The following is a 21,272-nucleotide window of genomic DNA, read 5'->3' on the forward strand; positions in this document are numbered from 1 at the left end:
CAGTGTCAAAGAGTTTATGCCTATGTTTTCTTCTAGGAATTTCAGAGTTTCTGATCTTACATTTAAGTCTTTAATCCATTTTGAGGTGGGGTGTTTTTTAATATGGTGTAAGAAAGTGGTCCTGTTTCATTTTTTTGCATGTAGTTATGCAGTTTTCCCAACACCATTTATTGAAGAGACTGTCTTTTTCCCCTTGTATATTCTTGCTTCCTTTGTTGCAAATTAGGTAAGTCTTCTTAATTAATGGTAGTGCTAATAACAGACTGTAAAAAGATTATCCAGTTCTCTATTAGTCCAAAAAGAGGGCAATGGACAGGAAGATCTTAGAAGGACCACTAGATTCATCCAAGCCAGTGTACCCACAAGCAGACAGATCAAGATGAGATATGAATCTAGTCAGGGTAAGCAGTCTAGGAAGAGATAAGCATGGTATACTAGGACCTGGAAGTTGTCAAGTCTAAGAAAGCCAAGCCAAAAGGAAGTATGTCATTTCTGAGAAATCCAGGGACACAATCTGTTTTATTCATCTAGACACAGAGATATGCCAAAAATATTGCCTAATACACAAAACTGAATATTTGTGAGGTGGATAAATAATCTATCAACTAAATGGAATTCATATAGCCATTAAAAATGCAGCTATGGATATAAAGGTACTGAGATACTGGAAAGTGAAAAATCAAATTGGAAATCATACTTAGATTGTGATTTCATTTTTGTTTGTGTGTGCATAGGTGTATGTATATAAATATCTGGAAAGATATAGCAAATTGTCACCAATGGCTAAATTTATCTCTGTATGAGAGTTAAGGGTAATTTCAACTTCTTTTCATTTATCCATATTTGCATATTTGCTAATTTGCAAATGAACATTGTCTACATCCACTACAAAAATGGTTTTTAATCTATCTGTATGATATGTTTGTAAGCGGATATATAGTGTTGGTACTATAAAGACATTTTACCACTACCCTGGACCTCAAAATATGGGCTCCTTGCTTGATTTCATAACTAACGAAGTCCTTGGAGTTTCCACTGGCAGAATGCTGGGGTAAGAAGCTCCTCCCATTTCTCACTGCCTGCTCCAACTCTTAAAACCCTTCTGACTGCCTAGGAGCACACAACCGACAACGCAAACCATTGTGTGTGAGAGATAGCGACAAAAAGGCAACAACAAAGGTAAGGGTAACAGCTGGGGGAAGAAGCTGACAAGGAAACGCTCAGCTCTAAACTCTAAGGCTCTCGAATGCAGTGAACAGAACTGCAGATCTGGCTCATCTCCCTAGAACTTGGTCATTGAACCACTTGGCTTTGTTAAGTGGGTTGCTTTTAAATGTTGAACCAAGACTTTGTAAACAAGGCTTGCAATAAAGCCCATGAGACTTTGGAATTTGACTACTGAGGCATTTTATTCCATTCCAGCTGGTTATTAAATTACCACTACTATAGCGTTTAAAGCCCGTTACCTGACCACAACCTTACGACTCTCTTATCTTTTGCCCCACTGAGAGCCACTGACTGACCAACTCTGTGACAGGAGACCATGGCAAAGAAGGTGGCAGTGATTGGAGCTGGTGTCAGTGGACTGATCTCTCTGAAGTGCTGTGTGGATGAGGGACTCGAGCCCACCTGCTTTGAGAGGACCGAAGATATTGGAGGACTGTGGAGGTTCAAAGTATGTGAGATCTTCTTGTTTCTTGCACAGGTTGTGCTGCTATTACAGGGGGAAGCATAGCTACTGATGAGCCTTATGGAGGGATTCCCTAAGCAACTTTTATCAGACTTATTTCATGCAGCTATACAGGAGCTGAAAAAAATAGGCTAGCATCTCTCCCAGGTCATTACTATTCTAACACATACGTGGCAAAGCCAGGCATGTGAAGGATCTCTTCTTATGCCTCTATCTTGCAGCCCATTATTTTGGCCATTCTCAAAGTAATAAGCTAGTATTAGAGAACTTACAAAAAAGAAGTGACAGGAATTCTTTTCAAGACACCACTTCTATTCCAATCATTGAGCAAATGCTTTTTTAGAAAGTGTGCTCTTATTACTAATGATTTTTACTTTTCTCTGACAAAGAGACCTTGTTTGCTTAGCTTTACTGATGACACTCTTGTATTACTGCTGGGAAACTCTTTAGCTATACTATTAATATACTCTATTCATTCAATTCATGCTATTAGCCAAATATAAATATTGGTAATGCTAGCTGTCCTTCAGAATTTGTATAAAAATTAGAAAAATACATAGAGAGCTATAAAGATTTATAATTATTCCTCCCCAATTTTTTTTGAATGAGTACTAGCTTACCACCTTCTAGGTGTGAGATCTTTGGCAAGTTATTTATATCCCTGTGTCTTAGTTTTCTCAGCTGTAGGATAAAGATATTAACAGAAAAATCTAATTATCTCAGTGCTATTTTAAAGATTAAGGGAGATCATTCATATCAAAAACTTATAATACAGTACAATAAGTGTAGCTACCATAACTATGTTTGTATTTTATAGACAAGCAAATAGAAACAGAGAGGGTAAATGATGTGGTCACGGTCACATAGCTGGAGGAACGGGCATTCAAACCTGGGTCTCCATGACTCCTAAGCAGCGAAATCCCTACTTATACCTACGTCCTAATTTGCACTCTTGCTCAAACAAAACCTCAGCTCAGAACTGGAATGACAAGCTGAGGGATTATGTATCAGGCACATTAAAATGAGGGAGTAAAATAGGTGGGAACATCCCAAACAGGAGCAAATGGATTGAGAGCATGAAAAACAGACTTTCATATCGGCAGAGACCATCTGAAGTGCTCTTTCTGCAAACGGACCGGTTAAGGGGATGGGGAGGACTTCCAGCAAACTGGACATCCAGTTCAAACTGAATTTTATGCCAAAGGGGATTTTTTTCCCCATTGGGCTTCTCAAAGGGATCTGACTACAGGACATACCTGGGGGTTTCTTAAAATACTAAATTTTGAACACCAGCCCAGACTTCCTTAATCAAAATCTTCTGAGCGGGGAGGACCCTATTCTTAACAAGAGTCTCTAATGAATCCCATGATGAGACAAGTTTGGCAAATATTGCACAAATGCTAAATTTTTTAAATCTGTTCAATTCAGTGATCCAAGCACAGCCAGAACTAAGATGGAAAGATTGATACTTATGACAGAACAGGTAACTTTGCAGAGAGGAAACTGGAAAAACAGCTGAATCACATTCATTTTTTATGAGCATCTGCTCATTAAAATCAATGCAGCTTTTCTTGAGCAGGTGAACATTCCTGTTTTAACCAAAGAGGTGCTATTTTTGCCCACTCTCAGTTCACGTGGAGATCCCATTTGGGGTTCTACCCCCCAGGTAGATTTTTTACCCTAAGGAAGAATGCGAAATTATAACAAATTTCTATTTAATAATAAATTTGTCATTGTTTTGTTTTATTACCTGACTTGGGATTTAAAATCAAAGAGTCAATGTCCCTTACTTAATTATCATTAGTTTGGCAGCAGAAGAATGAGAGTTTTTTTTTAGTGATCTGTCAAAAAATATGACTTGGTGAACTCTAGGAAGGTGCCCCAAAATATTTCTCCTGCTCTCCTATTCTGGTAGTAGAGATAACTTCCTATCAATTAAAAAAGTTAGGACTAAAATTTAAATTAATTAAGTCTTTATGCAAATCGACTGAACGGCAGAACCACCAGTGGAACGACCATTCACTATGACATGCACTGACCACCAGGGGGCAGACACTCAACGCAGGAGCTGCCCCAGGCTGCAGGCCCCAGGCCAGCCAAGGTGGGTGCCAGTGAGGGCCCCCCAATCACCCCGCCGGTCACCCCACAGATCGGCCCTGATCGCCAGCCAGGCTTAGGGACCCTACCCATGCAGGAATTTCATGCACCAGGCCTCTAGTTAGGTATGAGATAGTTAAGTATATAAATCCATGGGAGCTGTAATAATGTCACATTTCAAACCTGGCTTACAACTATATTCAATATAGAAATGTAAACAATTTTCTCTAACCAAAGAAGACAAGGAATCTCTCTGCAGAGTAAAACATACAATGGACAAAATTTCAGAAGCCAGTGAGGCTCTTGATTACCAGGAGACTGGACTGCCAAAGGGAGGAGGTACTGAAAAGGAGGCTGAGGCCTCCACACCACTCCAAGACATTCCTCCATCCAAAATCAATTTTGAAAACAGATTATTCTTTAATTTCCATAATTACACAATCCTTCTACAATTACATACCACATTTAGTGGTGACAAGTTAAAACAAAATTTAAGAATCCTTGTCCCACCAGGTCAGTGTGGCTCAGGGGTTAAGTGTTGACCCATGAACCAAGAAGTCACACTTTGATTCCCAGTCAGAGCACATGCCCCAGTTGCAGACTCCATCCTCAGTAGGGGGTGTGCAGGAGGCAGCCAATAGTTGATTCTCTCTTGACACTGCCATTTCTAACTCTCTCTCCCTCTCCCTTCCTCTCCCTGAAATCAATAAAAACATATTTTTAAAAAAGAATCCTTGTCCCATGCCCTGCTCAGAGGGTGTTGAATCTTCTAAAACAGCAGTTCTCAACCTGTGGGTCGCGACCCCTTTGGGGGTCGAAAGACCCTTTCACAAGGGTCGCCTAAGACCATCAGAAAACACATATATAATTACATATTGTTTTTGTGATTAATCACTATGCTTTAATTATGTTCAATTTGTAACAATGAAATTGGGGGTCACCACAACATGAGGAACTGTATTAAAGGGTTGCGGCATTAGGAAGGTTGAGAACCACTGTTCTAAAAGGTTCTTCAATACCCCCTAGTGGCAGCTTTGGAACATGGAGAAGATGGGTAAATAATATATTTCTAGCAATTTTTCCAACAAGGGGAAGCACTCATCCCATGCAGCATCTCATTTTTCTTCACAATACTTCTAGGAAGTAGGTATTATGATTATTTTCACATGGGAAGAGGAAACTGAGATTTAGGATACGCAACTTGCCCAGAAGAACACTGGTGGTGGGAAAACAACAAAAGTGAAGGTCTGTAAGATTCCTGACCCCCTCACACTTAGTAATCTTACTGAGGTATTAAAAGACGAAAGCATAATCGTCCTTCAGCCATTAACCTGCTCTGCCTCCTTTACTGTTCCTAATAATTGTGCTCACAAGGAAGTTAGCAATATAGTACATTACTTTTGTGCGTGTGTGTTTTTTAACATTTGGATATAATTATCATTTCCCGGTTACATATACAGCATAAGGATGAGGAGTACCAATCCCCATGCAGTCGAAAATTCACATGTAAGTTTTTACTCCCCCAAAACTTACTTTCTAATAGCCTACTATTGACCGGAAAGCTTTGCCAGTAACATAAACAGTCAATTAATACATATTTTATATATGTATGCATTGTGTGCTGTATTCTTATAATAAACTAAACTAGAGAAAAGCAAATGTTATTAAGAAAATCATAAGGAAGAGAAAACACATTTACAGTACTGAATGTATTTATTGAAAACATTGACGTATAAATGGATGCAACCTGAAACATCACCGTTAGGACTGATCAAATAATTGAATCGATGCCTCCTCCCCTGGGAACTGATCAAGGGACATTCCACTTGCTAAAACCATTATCTCTCCCCTCCGGACTTTCCCAGAATCCAGACCTGCACAGAGAATTCTCCACCCAGAAAAAGCCCGCCTACAGTCCTTTAAAAACCTCTGACTCCTTGTCTTTGGATGCTGGTGCCATTTGGGGGCTCAGCCCAGCTGGTATCCAGATGACCTAATAAATTCATAATTCTTTACCCCTTTTGGCCACATGTGTTCCTTCTTTGGTACCCTAACAATCACTTTCTGTCTTAAAATGTGACTCCCTCAAGATCCAATATGCCAAACCAATTTGAAAAAGAATTGTGATGTCATCATCAATTCCCTGATAAACTACAAAAGTAAAGCCCCCAAAGGAGAGCCTTGCTCCAGCTCTGAAATTATTGGAGGAGCCCAGACATCAGAATCGGTTCTTCTCATCGCTTACAATTGACCTGACAGAGAAGCCAACCACATTTGAAAGCCAATTTATTGGCACTTAAAAAAATCCAATATGGTGGCTCTAGTATAATAGTCCATCTTAGTTTAAACCCTGACTGGATTAGTAGTAAAAACTCTAGTGGGCTGTAATAATAGCAACAGAGGCAAACATGCATTGAGCACTCATTAGCACCAGGCATCATGCTAAGCACCCTAATCTCATTTAAAACTTCATAACAATTGTGTGATGTCAGGATTATTAATGAATCCCATTTTATAGGGGGGGGAAATGAGGAAACTGATGTAAGTAATTTGCTCACAGTTAAAAAGCCATTAAAGATCACAGAATTAGGTTATCAACCCAGTGTAACTCCAGAGCCTTTGTGTTTAACTCTATTCTATAATACTTATAAAATTATCTGATCTTGAGGGGAAAATATTTTTATTTTTGCTTTATGAAATATTTCTGATTTTGAGAACTTGGTTGGATAAGAAACTCAGATATTCAGTCTTGCCAAGAATATCGTGTTAAATCATGCTGAGCCTTCCAGAAATATTTTACACAATCAGTTTGACTCCAGGATTATGCCATGTGAAGCCAGTGGTCGAAAACAGAAATAGCCAGAGGTTTTTAAAGAACTCTAGGCAGGCTTGTTCTGGGCAAAGAAGTCTCTGTGCAGGTCCAGATTCTGATTTATCATTCATCCAGTTCAGATTATTGTATCTTTGTATATGAGACAGAAACTTTTCATATTTTAATACAAACTCCCTTCACATTCTAATACTTACGTACAGTTTACAATAACATCATACCAAACCCTAATCACCTAGAAAACTGGCATACCCTCATCAGACTAGTTTTAACCAAGCCACTTGAAAGTGCAACAAAGTTATAATCTGAGCCTTGATTCTGGAACTGAATATATTTTAGAAGATCAAACTTTTTGGCAAAAGTAATCTAGAGCCAGATTGGTGTGGTTCAGTGGTTGAGCATGGGACCTATGAACCAGGAGGTCATGGTTCGATTACTGGTCAGGGCACAATCCCCAGGGTAGGGCATGCAGGAGGCAGCCGATCAATGATTCTGTCTCTTTCATTGATGTTTCTCTCTCTCTCTCCTCTGCCTTCCTCTCTGAAATCAATAAAAATGTATTTTTAAAATAATAATAATCTAGAAAATATAAATACATTGCTCATTATGAAAGGCATTTGACTCCTGGCTTGAGTTGGCCTGAGTGGGTAGGTAGGTGGATGGATGGATGGATGGATGGATAGATGGATAAATGGATAGGAAAGAAAGGGAGATAAGGAATGTGCGAGGCAAAAGGATCATTACAAACTTAGACCCACATTTAGCAAGGATTCTACGTACTGCTCTTCAATGACATGATCTGAAAGCAAATATAGTTTTAGCTTTGGTGACTCATGTTGAGACTAATAACCCCTGTGAAGCACAATACATATAAAGAGCAGGCTCCTTCTGTCATGTATAAAAGAGTCAAGATCCCACAGTTTACTTTTTCTTAACTCTTTGAAAGTGAAGAATAGCATGAAGAAATAATGTGGAGTCATTACAGTCAAGTTGATAAATTACCAAAATCAAGTAGGTTGAGGAATGAGGAAACAATTCTGTTGTTTAACTAGCCTGGGAACTTAAACTTTTTAACTTTCCAGTCCTTCATCAATGCCTGGTTATACATTAAACCTCTAGACAACCCTCTGGTTACCCGCTAAAGGACTAAGGAAAAATGTTCATGTATGCAGACCACCTGACATCCATTATTCAGAGCACTGGTCTTAGAGAATTACTATCTTGGATCAATCCAGAGGCTAAGAATGCAAGACTGATTCTCCCAAGAATGTACTTTTTACTCTAAGAACTCATAGCTTTTCTTTCTTCTTTGGAACACTCTGGGCATTACCTAGTTGTGTTCCCGATTTGCAAACTCTAAGACCCTTGAAAAATCTTTATCATGTATTTCTAGCAAAGCCTCCAGATTTCTTTTGAGTTTGTTTGACAAAATCAAGTACAACTTCTTGTACAGAAAATGTCAGAAAACTCAGGTGTGATAGTGAGTGTGTCTATGTCAATATGTTAGAGCAGCTATGCTAGGTGCCTTTCTTATAGTGCAGTGAGAAGTGAGCTGAAACGAATGGTTTTGTTGATGCGTATAGCTTCTTCAATAACAACAGACACAGTCATGGAACAGCTGATACCCCCAATTTTAGCAGCTGAAGGTATTCACTTTAATTGAATGAGTACTATTATGTTCTCTGACCAATGTTTCACAATGTATTGGATCTTAAAGAGGTGGAAGGTGGGTATAGCCTCCCCAGGGGAAATTTCAGAAAGGGTTGGTTGTCACAATAGCTGGCATTAAAAAGGTAGAGACCTGGGGTGCTAAATATGACCAAAGAAGGATGGTTCCCACTCCCAAGCCCACCAATAGCAATAGCCCCTCCAGTGAGCCACACTGAAAGGCGCCACCTGGGGCCTACCACACAGGATGATGGACATATATACTGCACCCAAAGGGATCACATCACCCAGGGGTCAGATTTGGAAGAAGACTAGGAAACCCAGGGAATTTTTAAATGCATGATTATCACTTTTATTTGATCCTTTAGGAAAATGTGGAAGATGGCCGAGCGAGTATCTACCAATCTGTCATCACCAACACCAGCAAAGAAATGTCCTGTTTCAGTGACTTCCCAATGCCTGAAGATTTCCCAAACTTCCTGCACAATTCTAAGCTCCTGGAGTATTTCAGAATCTTTGCCAAAAAGTTTGATCTTCTAAAATATATTCAGTTCCAGGTATTGTATTTTGGGGGGAGTTGTTTTCTCTACATTAGTTCACATCACATTTAAATAGAGAAGTTACTCTGATAATGCAAGAGATTGTGGATAAAACAAAGTATTGCAATCCAATTATTTGCTGAAAGATGAGAGCATGATAGAAAACCCAAAAAGAATGTCATTACCCTGATGCTATAAATTGTACACATTAACAGAAGAGAAAAATCATCTGTTAAAAGTAAAGGTTTGAATGATGATGATAATGATAGGGAAACTGCATTTAAACTAATATTTGTAACCACTGAAGAATCCTATCCTCATTTCCCTTTAATAAAAAAACACGGGAAAAAAAACAAATAATCAACAATAAAAACACCAATATCTCACTTAACATGCTGAATTTTTATCAATAACCTACACTCTGAGAACTACTAACTGTGCCTAGGAAATAAAGTTTAAACTACATCTCTGAATACATAACTCCTAATGGAGCTCAGGGGTTTTTTTTTAACACATCTCAGTTTCTCAGTAATTTTAGTTTTGCTCCAGGTTTGTATTATATTAATTTATAATAGTTGGCTTTGGTGAAAATCTGTATTTGTAAGCACTATTAAAATGTCCATGCCAGGCCGGTGTGGCTCAGTGGTTGAACGCTGACCTATGAACTAGGAGTTCATGGTTCAATTCCCAGTCAAGGCACATGCCTGGATTGCGGGCTCAATCCCCAGTGTGGGGCGTGTAGAAGGTAGCCAATCAATGCTTCTCTCTCATCACTGATGTTTCTCTCTCTTCCTCTCCCTTCCTCTCTGAAATTAATAAAAATATATTTTTTTTAAATATCCAGTCCCATCTAATGTAGTTTTTCCCAAATTCCTGGTAGATCCATCCTATAAATGACAGACCCTTTATATCAGAAGCTTTTATAGATCTTTGTCTACTTAGCTACCAATTTATTTAATAGATGTATTGCCCTTTCATAACATGTAATTTATATTCTTTTTGTTGTTGTTAATTCTCACCTGAGGCTATTTTTTTCATTGATTTTTAGAGAGGAGGAGGAGGAGGGGGAGAAGGAGAGGAAGAGGGAGGGAGGGAGGGAGAGAGGGAGAGAGGGAGAGAGAGAGAGAGAGAGAGAGAGAGAGAGAAACATCAATGTAAGAGAGACACATTCATCAGTTGCCTCCTGCACTCACCCCAACTGGGGCTGGGGATCAAACCTCCAACCCAGGTACGTGTCCTTGACCAAGAATCAAATCCATGACCCTTTGGTGTGTGGGCCAACCAACACTCTAACCACTGAACACACCGGCCAGAACAATAGTCTCTATTCTTTTAAAGATCATGTTAGAGTTGCAAGGAAACTAGTTTTCTTGTTCACTGTGTCACCGCTGCAATTGTTTTCTGGAGGCTGGAGAGGGGTTAGGAAAATACATTTCCGTGTATTGATCTCTGAATTGGTATAAGCCCTAAGAAGTTAGGGCTCAACTCAAAATGTAAATGACTCTGTGGCATGTCTAATCACCTTCTGAGTGATACTGAAGGTGTTGGTCCTCAAACTACATTTTAAATAGCAAAAATCCACAGGACTTTAGCTAGTATACTACTCTGGACTACAAATCTGAAATCTTTACTCTCTGCTGAAAATGCCCAGGCGTTTTATAGTACTTTCGTAAGCTTTATACTAATATTCCATATACATTTTTAAAATCTGAACAGTCCCAAAAATTAGCAATGCTACATTTTGAGAAATATCTGAAAATGTGAAAAGCATGCATACGAAACTCAAATACTTACAAAGAGAAGTATGCCACTCCTCTGAAAGTGAGAAAAGCTTTGCTTCCATTTGACATTGTTCTTAAATACATCAGACATACGACCTTCATATGTACTTTTAAAAACTCACAGATCTCCAGACAGTAAGGTACATTTTAAGAAATCAATGAACCAATAAATTATTTCATCCAAATGAGATCATGAACAGTATTGCTATCGTGATTTTCCCTGTTCTAAAAATATAAAATATCCCATTCACGGAGTGCTGACAATATGCCAGTCGCTCTGCAAATCGCTTTTCATGAAACATCTTCTCTAGCACAGTGTCTGCACAGAAGTGGACACATGAAAGGTTCTTGATAAATATTATGTGATCACTTGATTGATAAACATGGATTTTGCCCAGAGCTTACCAGCCACGCCTGCATCTCGCTCCAGTTCTCACTCAGTCAGCTCAGCGGGGGCTCTCGCACAAAGCAGCATGTCCTCAGTTGGTATCTCCCTGCCAAAGAAGAATGAGAAGGCTGAGCTTAGCAGTCTTTGCCTTAACTGGCTTGAAATGGATTCAAAAGGAACCTAAATTGTATCAAACATTGCATTCTACTCATCCCCACTCCTCAGGGCACTGGACAAGGCCCCTATATGCCAGATTAATTCTCAAGGATGCCTTCTCTATGTTCGTTTAAGACAACCGTCCTCAGCGTGAAAAGATGCCCGGATTTCTCATCCTCTGGCCAGTGGGAGGTTGTCACCGAGAGCAAAGGCAAGGAGCAAAGTGCCATCTTCGATGCAATTATGGTTTGCAGTGGCCATCACATCCTCCCTCGCATCCCACTGGAGTCATTTCCAGGTGAGGCCTAGGGGATGTCCAGCTTTTCAGAGCAGGTGTCCAGGTACTTCCTATGCAGTTTGGAATGATCATCTTTGTTTCTGTTACACAGGAATCCAGCTAACCTCCTCCAAAGTCAAGATGTCAGAGAATTCATATCCACATTGCCTCCGTGTTGGAGAGGCCCTTTTAGCCATGTGCCTGCTTTGGCCTTTTTCTATCCTGCCAAACAGCTGTGACTTTGTTCTGTCCCTGGAGCCTTTTCTGCAGAACCATGCCCATGGACAGAGTTAGTGGGGAAAGTTCCTGGAAACTCTTTTGGTCCTGGACCATATGCTTAAGCTAACATTTCTTATATGCTTCCTACTTTGAGTTTATCCATTGGCCTTGCTATTATAACTCCCTTAAGAGAGGAAGAGGCAAAAGAAATGATTAACCCCAGGAAGGAAAAGTTGACAATGCAGTTTTCTTGAAATTAATTTGACATAGTTGACAGGCTTCTCTCTTTTTCCTCCTGAAGGTATAGAGAGGTTCAAAGGCCAGTATTTTCACAGCCGCCAATACAAGAACCCAGACGGATTTGAGGGGAAGCAAGTCCTGGTGATTGGAATTGGAAACTCGGCCTCAGATATTGCCGTTGAGCTGAGCAAGAAGGCTTCTCAGGTGCAAAGCTCTCTGCTTACCTTGTACCTTGGAGGAAAGGAAAGGGGAGGGGGCACATTGGAAAATCTGAGCCATGTAATCAAGGCTCCATTACTCCTTAACTGGTTGGTTGGTTGGTTGGTTTCTCCATTGATTCATGTGGCATCAGAAAATCTGTATGTAAAGAAGCCACAGTTTACCTCCCAGCTCTGCCACTATCAGCTATGTATAGGCTGAGTCATTTCACTTCTCTGGGCTACAGTTCTCTCACTTTGAAAATGGGAAGTTTTGACCAGATGACTGTCAGCCTAAGAAGCCTTGTTTCCATGCAGGGGCCTTAGTGAAAAGCTGACCTGTTCATATCTGGGGAGCAGGGGCATTTAGAAATTTAGTGCACATTTGAATTATATTTGAAATGTAAATAATCCTCAGTTATCCAAAGATTATGAAAAGAAAGATTAAATAGTCAGTAAGACTCCCAACCAAGATCATAGATATGTAGGTGCACACTGAGCCCTTCCAACCACTTTCATCTTTGTACCTGCTCAGGAATGACACAACTGAGCTGTGAAGGAGTCAAGCATTACAAGGTGTAGATAATGCTGACATCGATGATTGGGAATAACAGAAAATAAATCCCTTCCAGTAGGACAGTCCTAGGCAAAGATGGGAAAATAGCTAGGGTTCCTCTCCCCAAAGCATTCCCTTCTAACAGGGCCTGGACCCAGGAGCCCTATCACCTGTACACTAGCCTCCTCAGCTTGGCTTCTTCAGGCTACACAGGACTTACATACCTATGTCCACAACCAGCAAAACTGTCCTGTTCTGAGTCTCAGACTTTCAGGGCTTGAGATGCCAGGTAGCAAACATGATAAACAAACATGGTGTATCCCCAGATGAATGAAGGGTTTACACTGGAACCTGTAAAAGTCACCTATCCAGTCAGTGCCAAGGAAGAAGGGGAGACAGTAAGTATTGGGAAAAGACACTCACGGAAATATTTCACAAGCTAAGGAGTTGAGGTCCTTCCCAGCAAAATTGGTCTCCAAATTCTTGTTTACTCCAGACATGTGGCACTACACGAAACTCCTCTCCTCCCGCCTAAATTTGCAAAGTAATAATAGCTAGCAGATAATAGTTTAAGTACTTTCTTTATACCACCTGATTTAACCTGCATAATAATCCCATGAGGCAGGTACTATTAATATCCCCATTTTGCAGAAAGAGAAACTGAGGCATGGAGAGGTTGAAATAACTTGCCCAAGGCAACACAGCCTGTACGTGGTGGGGCTGGGATTCAAACCTAGGGAGTCTAGATGCAGAGTCCTGGAGTCCATGATCATAAACACTTAAGTGAACTGGTTTTCTTACACATGAATCATAGTTAACTGTTTATCTGGGACCACCTTATACATCAGAATTCATAGAATGTCAGGTAAAATTTTGAAAGCAATTCAAATATGCATTTGGGCAAGGGGCCGGGGAGGTAACAGTAAGCAAGGTAAACCACCTATCTGGAAATATGTGTATATATATAATTTCAAAATGAGAGAAATCTGAGTAAGCAAGGTAAAGAACATACCAGAAAGAAGACTCAGATGTGTATTTCAAAAGAATGGAAATCACAATATACGTTCAGATTTTAACACTTAAAATACATAACTGTTCTTTTAAGTGTGGGAGGAAGCTGACACCCCTTGGTATTCCCACTCCAGGGAAGTACAGATCTATGCATGCATGCCTATATAGTCATTGGGTTGTCTTGGTACCTTTCCTAGGATTTTAATTACTTTCCTTTACTATAAAAGAAATGTGGGCAGGTGGGAAGGTGAGAAGAGGGAAGGAGCACCAAACCACAACCGTAAACGTGGTAAAGACCTGTGGATTTTATGATTGGTATTAGCCCGAAGATTTTCTCATGTTTTCAGGAAAGTTCTCAAGACTGTTGTAGTCTTCCTCTATCAATGTGAACACCACTGGGTACTTCTTCTATGACAAAGTTGCCATAGAGCAGTGAAAACAAAATGGTACTTCACTTGGAAGTCAATCATCTTTAAGATAAAGCATTGCAGGAAATTCAGGGGCCGTACGTGTGATATATCACCTACATAGCAGGTTCCTCCCAAAAGGGACGATGCCCTAACATAAACTGTCTTTCTCTTTGCTTGCCAGGTGTTTATCAGCACCAGGCAAGGTTCCTGGGTCCTCAGCCGTATCTCTGACTGTGGCTACCCCTGGGACATGGTGTTCCACACCCGGTTTCGCTCCATGCTCCGAAATGTCCTGCCACGAGCAGTTCAAAAATGGATGTTGGAACGGCAGATGAATCAGTGGTTCCACCATGAAAATTATGGCCTTGAGCCTCAAAACAAGTAGAGTTCTTTTGCTTTTTTGATGGTATACTCATTGGTAAGCAAGGTTGTTAGAGGTGCCTCCCTTCACAGAGGGCCAAATTGCTAACATGGTAGCTCAAGCTTCAACCCAACAGTATAGGTATGGTATAGGTTTTGGAGTTTGAATTCCAAAAGTTGTTCTGTATGCATTTTAAAAGTGAATACTTAAGAAGATCAAGTAGAAATGGTATGAGCTGCTCCAAAAAAAGCAAAAGTAGGTCATGAAAAGAACTTTCTATTACCCAGAGCTGTCCAACGTCAGAAAGGCTGCTTAATGAGATTGTGGCCTTCTTTTCAGAGGGTTGTGGTAGGAAACATGTATCAGAGTCTCCACTCGATGATTTATGTTCTGCTAACGCTGTGTATCATGGGGGTTCTTCCCATGGGCAGCTTTGAGAACATAATCACTGTCTCTTTGCAAAAAAAAAAAAATCTCTGTTCATGTCAAAGTTATACATCATCGAACTTAAAAACTCAAGCAAACATTATAGATGTTTATTTTTCTTTAGTTGATAACAGGCTCCTCCCCTTGAAAGGCAACACAGAAGAGCTTTAGAATCTTTCAACAAATGCCATGTGACTGCTGTATGCTGAGATCTGAGAACTGTAGCATGGATTGCCTTAAACCGAAATATAAGCAGACTTTGCTTCACTGCCCATGCTATCACATATGGAGATTTCATGGATACTTGAGATTAGCAACTATCCCCAATATAATTCTATGCATTAATTTTCATACTGATTCCTTACTAATTTTTAAAACTAATGGGAATTTAATATGTTTTCCCTTTCTTACTTATGATCAGATAGAGATTAAATGGAACAGCAAGATAATTAAAGGTAGATAACATAAAAGAATGTTAGAGCCCTAGCCGGTTTGGCTCAGTGGAGAGTTGGCCTGTGGACTGAAGGGTCCCAGATTCAATTCTGGCCAAGGGCACATGCCTGGGTTGCGGGCTTGATCCCCAGTGGGGGGCATGCAGGAGGCAGCTGATCAATGATTCTCTCTCATCATTAATGTTTCTATCTCTATCCCTCTCCCTTCCTCTTTGAAATCAATAAAAATATATTTTTTCAAAAAAGAATGTTAGAGAAACATCAATGGGCTAGTAACCACTGGAATACTCAGCGAATGACCATAGGCACCTGCATTTTGTATAAGCCCTTGAGGATGCTTTCATTTTTTGAAATATCTTTTACCCCTATCACCCATATGTTTCCCCTTTGTTAAGGGAGAGATTTGTGACATGAAAATAAAGTCAGTTAGTAAATTCGGGGTCAAGCCAACTAATCAAGTTAGAAAGTTTTATGGATTTTTGAGAAACCTCTTTATTTTCAGAGCCACACTCACAAAATATCAAGACAGTTCAAGACTCCTCATTAAATGCTCCTTCTGAGTGTTTTCTTCTGTGTGTTTCAGATACCTTATGAAAGAACCTGTACTAAATGATGACCTTCCAAGTCGTATACTCTATGGAGCCATCAAGGTGAAATCAAGAGTGACAGAGCTCACGGAAACTTCTGCCATCTTTGAGGATGGGACAGTGGAAGAGGACATTGATGTCATTGTCTTTGCAACAGGATATACATTCTCTTTTCCCTTCCTGGAAGACTCACTTGTGAAAGTAGAGGATAATATGGTCTCGCTATATAAATACATGTTTCCTCCTCACCTGGAGAAGGCAACCCTTGCCTGCATTGGTCTCATCCAGCCCCTAGGTTCCATTTTCCCAACTGTCGAACTTCAAGCTCGTTGGGTGACGAGAGTTTTCAAAGGTAAGTTTTCAAAGGCTGAGGTCTCACACCTGGTAGAGTCTGCTCAATAATGAGTTTAGACAAGAAGATCGCCAATCTTGGCTGCTCTCTGAAGACTTACATCCTAAAAAGTTAGTGGAGACGTCATAAAATAACAAATACAAAGATATAATAACAAACATCTGTAATCATTCCTTTAATATATTAGAAAGTTCTGTGAATTTTGGATGTGAGGGCGATCTGGCTGCGACATCTGTCACCCCATTGATCGCCAGGGTTAATTCCGCTGATCTGGCTGGCTAGGAGGGTGTCCCCCTCCTCCCTCACTGATGTATGTGCGTCCCTACGAAGCTGCGTGCTAGGTCAAAGAGGACAACCTTCCCCCCAAAGGAGAGGACCGGTCTTTGGTCAAGGGTATAGGAGTAGCTGAACTCCCCTGCTAGAACCTCCAAACCAACCCACTACTTAAACCAGCCTTTTGTATTCTAGGCTTGTGTACCTTGCCCTCAGAGAGGGCTATGATGGAAGACATTATCAAGAGGAACAAAAACAGAATTGACCTGTAAGAATGTTTTTTTAATCTTTACCTAGAACAGTGTTTCTCAAAGCACAGTGAGTACTCTACCCAGCTGTAAGAACTAACTAGCTGTTCGTTAAAAATGCAAATTCTAAGGCCACAGCCCAGACCAACTGAATCGGAATCTCTGGATGAGACTGGATGTTTGTATTTTTTGAGTTCTTCCTAGGTGATTCTTATATATAGTAGTTGAACAACTAACTACTTAAAGATAGGAATTTTACCAAATCAGAACATTTTCCCTTGACTGAACTTCATTTGTTTTGTATGATGCGCATATTCAATTCCATGTCTTCACTCACACTCTGTGTTTAGAAAGGGAATGGTGTTAATGTAAGAAACATTCAAACCTTTGAAGAATTTTTGTGAGTTTATTTGAGCTAAACTATTGACAATTGCCAGGAAGCAGAGTCTCAACAGATTGAGATACTGCTTGGGAGAATGGCAGTTTTGTACCTTATTTTATACATTACAATCAAAAGAGGAGACAATAAAAAATGTATGTGAGTTACATGAAATCTATTGGTGATAGATTAAGGAGGTGGGAGAAAGCAAAGGGGGGATTTCTGTGATTGGATAAAAAGTAAAATGATAGACACATACATGTGTGAAATGAAGGTTCGAGGATTACTACTTTGTGACTGAAGTGAAACGAGGTTCAAGTGGGTTAAGTCCCCTTGGAAAGTTGACTTGGAGCCTTATATGACATGAAGGGGTTATCTCATGTCCAAATGCTCATTCATCTAACACTTATTGAGCATCATATGCCAACCAGAGTGCCAGGGACTCTACTAATTTTACAAGCAAATATTAAGTGTCTCCTCTGTGCTTGCACTGGGCTAGGCTTTCATCTGTGTTACCTCATCAGTCTTGACAACAATCCTGACTAGTTGGTACTTTGCTTAGTAAATAACAAATAATCATCATGATTGTAAATGTTGTCACATTCCTCGAAGTCTCATGTATTTTACAGTCTATGGTCAATCTGAAATACAGGCTCTTTATTTTACAGTCTATGCAGTGATGGCGAACCTATGACACGCGTGTCAGAGGTGACACGCGAACTCATTTTTTTGGTTGATTTTTCTTTGTTAAATGGCATTTAAATATATAAAATAAATATCAAAAATATAAATCTTTGTTTTACTATGGTTGAAACATCAAAAAATTTCTATATGTGACACGGCACCAGAGTTAAGTTAGGATTTTTCAAAATGCTGACACGCCGAGCTCAAAAGGTTCATCATCAGTGGTCTATAGTCAATCTGAAAAACGGGCCTCCTGATGGGATAAACCAACACTTTCCATTTATTTGTTCACTCACTCCTTCACCCTGTCAATAGCTACCGAATGCCTTCTGTTCTTATATAACTTTGAACATCTTGTGAATCTGCCCTTCTCACTTTCTTCATTCAGGTTTGGAGAGAGCCCGAGCCAGATTCTGCAGACCAATTACATCGATTACTTGGATGAGCTCGCCGCGGAGATAGGTGCGAAGCCAGACCTCCTCTCTCTCCTGTTCAAAGATCCTAAACTGGCTGTGAAACTCTATTTTGGACCCTGCAACTCCTATCAGTATCGCTTGGTGGGGCCTGGACGATGGGAAGGAGCCAAGAGTGCCATCCTCTCCCAGAAACAGAGGATGCTGATGCCTCTAAAGACGCGCACTCTAGAGCCGGCTTCCAACTTCCCAGTTTCCCTCCTGCTGAAAATCCTGGGGCTTCTTGCTGTTGCTTTGGCCTTTTTTTTCTAACTTCAGGGTACTAACCCACCAGCTTGTGGCTTTATTATCAGTCAGTACCACTTAAAAAAAAAGACAGAAAGAAAAAATATTAAGCATATATTCTAAAGTTTAGAGTTGAGAGGGAAAGAGTAAGAGAGGTACCTGTGGAGAATTAGCAGGATTAGGACTATGTATGAAACTAAAATAGTGTCATAAAATGTCTTTGCCATTTCACTCTTCCCTCAAGTTATCTAGACTCTCCAAAAAGGACAATCAAATAACACGGGCTAAATAGTGTCGCCAGCCCTGATGTAGGCCAGCTGTGCAGAAAATAGCAGAATTACACAGAATGAAGAGCAGGCCCCACTGTTTAAATCACTGGAAATTTTAAGTTACAGGTACATATTTAAACGCCTGTGTGATGCTCTGAACAGTCTTCCTATCCAGACTATTTGGTGACAAAATTCTCAGACATTAGGTCACCCTCCATTTGCTTGGTGGGGAATCACTCAAAAATACTGGAGAAAAAAATGAAAATAGTCTTTAAAGCCATGGCAATACTACTCAGGCAGCTCTAAGAGTCTCATATCAAAAGCCAAGCATTTCTTATAATTCTTATATTTTCTTTTTTTTTTTTTAATATATTTTTTATTGATTTTTTACAGAGAGGAAGGGAGAGAGATAGTTAGAAACATCGATGAGAGAGAGAGACATCGATCAGCTGCCTCCTGCACACCCCCCACTGGGGATGTGCCCGCAACCCAGGTACATGCCCTTGACCGGAATCGAACCTGGGACCTTTCAGTCCACAGGCCGACGCTCTATCCACTGAGCCAAACCGGTTTTGGCAAATTCTTATATTTTCTTATATTTTTTATATTTTTCTTCTATGTTGACAGAAACACTGCTGTAAAATAAAAATAAACATCCCATGATAGTTATGTACTATATACTTAGTACTCATTATAGACTAGACATTGTGCTCTGTGCACATTATGTGTATTATATCATTTAATTCTCACAACAATTCTGGGAGATGGGTGCAGATATGAAATTGAAATTCATAGCAATTGAGTGACATGCACAAGACAAGACCATACAGATGGTCTTACGATGGAGCTGGGATTAGAACCCAGATTTGCCTGACTTCAGAACTAAAGACATAACCTTTCCCTATAATATACTTAATTACAAAAATCCCTAGTATTGATAAAGTACTGAGCAGTATATATGATTTACGATCATGTATATATACTTTTGGAGGACAGCACTCCTTGTAAATGTAATCCGATTATATTTGGCTTATAATTCAGCTAAACCTAAGAAGCATTTGAAGTAATTTTACAGTGAAAGGTACCTATACAATAACATTTAAGATCATCATTGACATTTTGGAAAAACAATCATCAAGGAGGAAAAGTATATTTCCCAAGTAGATGAAAAGCATTAGGAAAACTGAGCCTTGTATTTAGTTCTAACCTTACAGATAACCTAGGCAAAAAGCTAAATCACATGTAATATTCATCATCTGATCAAAGGAAGCATACCAGTTTGTCAGGAGAGACAAACATTTTCTTGAAACTGAAGTCCAAAAAAGACCCAAGCAATTCAATGTCAATAGACATTGAGCAATAAACATCTGGTTATGAAACATGCACTACATACCCACTGAGCTTTGGGAGATAAACTCGGCCATAGGCCCAGACCAAAGCCTTCAAAAAGAGGTAAAAGGTCAGAGGTTAAAGGATTTAACCGATGAACAAAAACAGATGTAGAGACAGAGAAGCATCGATCAGATGCTCAAAACTCAGAGGGAAGATAGGGGAGGGTGGGGGTGAGAGGGAGAGATCAACCAAAGGACTTGTATGCATGCATATAAGCATAAGCAATGGATGTGGACAACAGGGGGTGAGGCCAGGATTGGGGGGATGAGGGGGCAGTGGGGGGATAAGGACACATTTGTAATATCTTAATCAATAAAGGGGGGAAAAGTCAAAGTATGAAAAAAATATTTTATTTTATTTTATTTTTTACTTTATTTTTATTTTTTATTTTTATTTTATTTTATTTTAAATAAAATAAGTAGAAACACCCTAGTTGAGGCTGTGTAGTCTGGGGAAGTTGCAACAGAGTCCTCATGCCACCGGAGAAGTCCTGACTCTCCTATGAATGGTCTGCTTCATATGAAAAGGGGCCATAGCACCAGCACAGCAATGTACTTGAGTGCAGCAGCTCAAGCCTTGGTCAAGTAGCATCCTGTGATGAGGCATCCATGCAGCACATTCTCATGGCTCCCACGGGTTCAAAACATCATTTTTGTATTTTTTAATTCATTGATTTATAGTCTTTAAATTAATTTACCTAGTTAGTTACCTGCTGTGGCTGTCATTCACAGCCAACTCTAAGACCCCCTCCCCCTGCAAAATAGAAATTAAGTTAGGGTGCCATCGCGGCATCTGCACACGTTCATGAATTCTCATGTTTACTTTTGCAAATATGAGACCTTGGTGACCCACCAAGCAGATTTGAAGCAAAAAAATTTTTTAAAGAAAAAAGAAAGAACTCTTCAGGGTGACTTCGAAACCTATTTTGTGCTCTCCCTTTTTTCTTTTTCTCTCTCCTTCCCTTTGTCATCATTCTTATATTTCCCTATTCATTTCCTTCACTTGCTGAAAGACAACCTTTAGCTATAGATTTCTAGTTTTCCCCAATGGCTCTGATTCCAAAGATTCTGTCACTTTGTCTCTCTAAATAAA

At 39.8% G+C, this 21,272-nt stretch overlaps 1 protein-coding gene across 1 annotated transcript; it reads left to right on the forward strand.

Annotated features, from left to right (window-relative positions):
• The first annotated feature begins 1,104 nt into the window (after positions 1–1,104).
• FMO2 (flavin containing dimethylaniline monoxygenase 2) lies at positions 1,105–20,410 on the forward strand. The gene is made up of 9 exons (XM_070395654.1): positions 1,105–1,179; positions 1,538–1,675; positions 8,654–8,842; positions 11,285–11,447; positions 11,947–12,089; positions 14,241–14,440; positions 15,882–16,237; positions 16,706–16,778; positions 18,210–20,410. Exons 2-9 carry the CDS (start codon positions 1,544–1,546, stop codon positions 18,544–18,546), a joined length of 1,593 nt encoding a protein of 530 aa, XP_070251755.1. The 5' UTR covers positions 1,105–1,179; positions 1,538–1,543; the 3' UTR covers positions 18,547–20,410.
• Positions 20,411–21,272: the final 862 nt, after the last annotated feature.

The sequence above is a fragment of the Myotis yumanensis genome, unplaced genomic scaffold (assembly GCF_028538775.1).
Source record: "Myotis yumanensis isolate MYYU_CA2020_CCGP unplaced genomic scaffold, mMyoYum1.0.hap1 SCAF_17, whole genome shotgun sequence".
Taxonomy (NCBI): Eukaryota; Metazoa; Chordata; class Mammalia; order Chiroptera; family Vespertilionidae; genus Myotis; species Myotis yumanensis.

What these genes read in the sequence shown, in the direction of transcription:
- FMO2 (XM_070395654.1), top strand. Translation starts at nt 1,544, where the DNA reads ATGGCAAAGAAGGTGGCAGTGATTGGAGCTGGTGTCAGTGGACTGATC. An exon ending in TAAAATATATTCAGTTCCAG is followed by an intron (nt 8,843 to 11,284) that starts GTATTGTATTTT and finishes TGTTCGTTTAAG; the next exon opens with ACAACCGTCCTCAGCGTGAA. An exon ending in TGAGCAAGAAGGCTTCTCAG is followed by an intron (nt 12,090 to 14,240) that starts GTGCAAAGCTCT and finishes TTTGCTTGCCAG; the next exon opens with GTGTTTATCAGCACCAGGCA.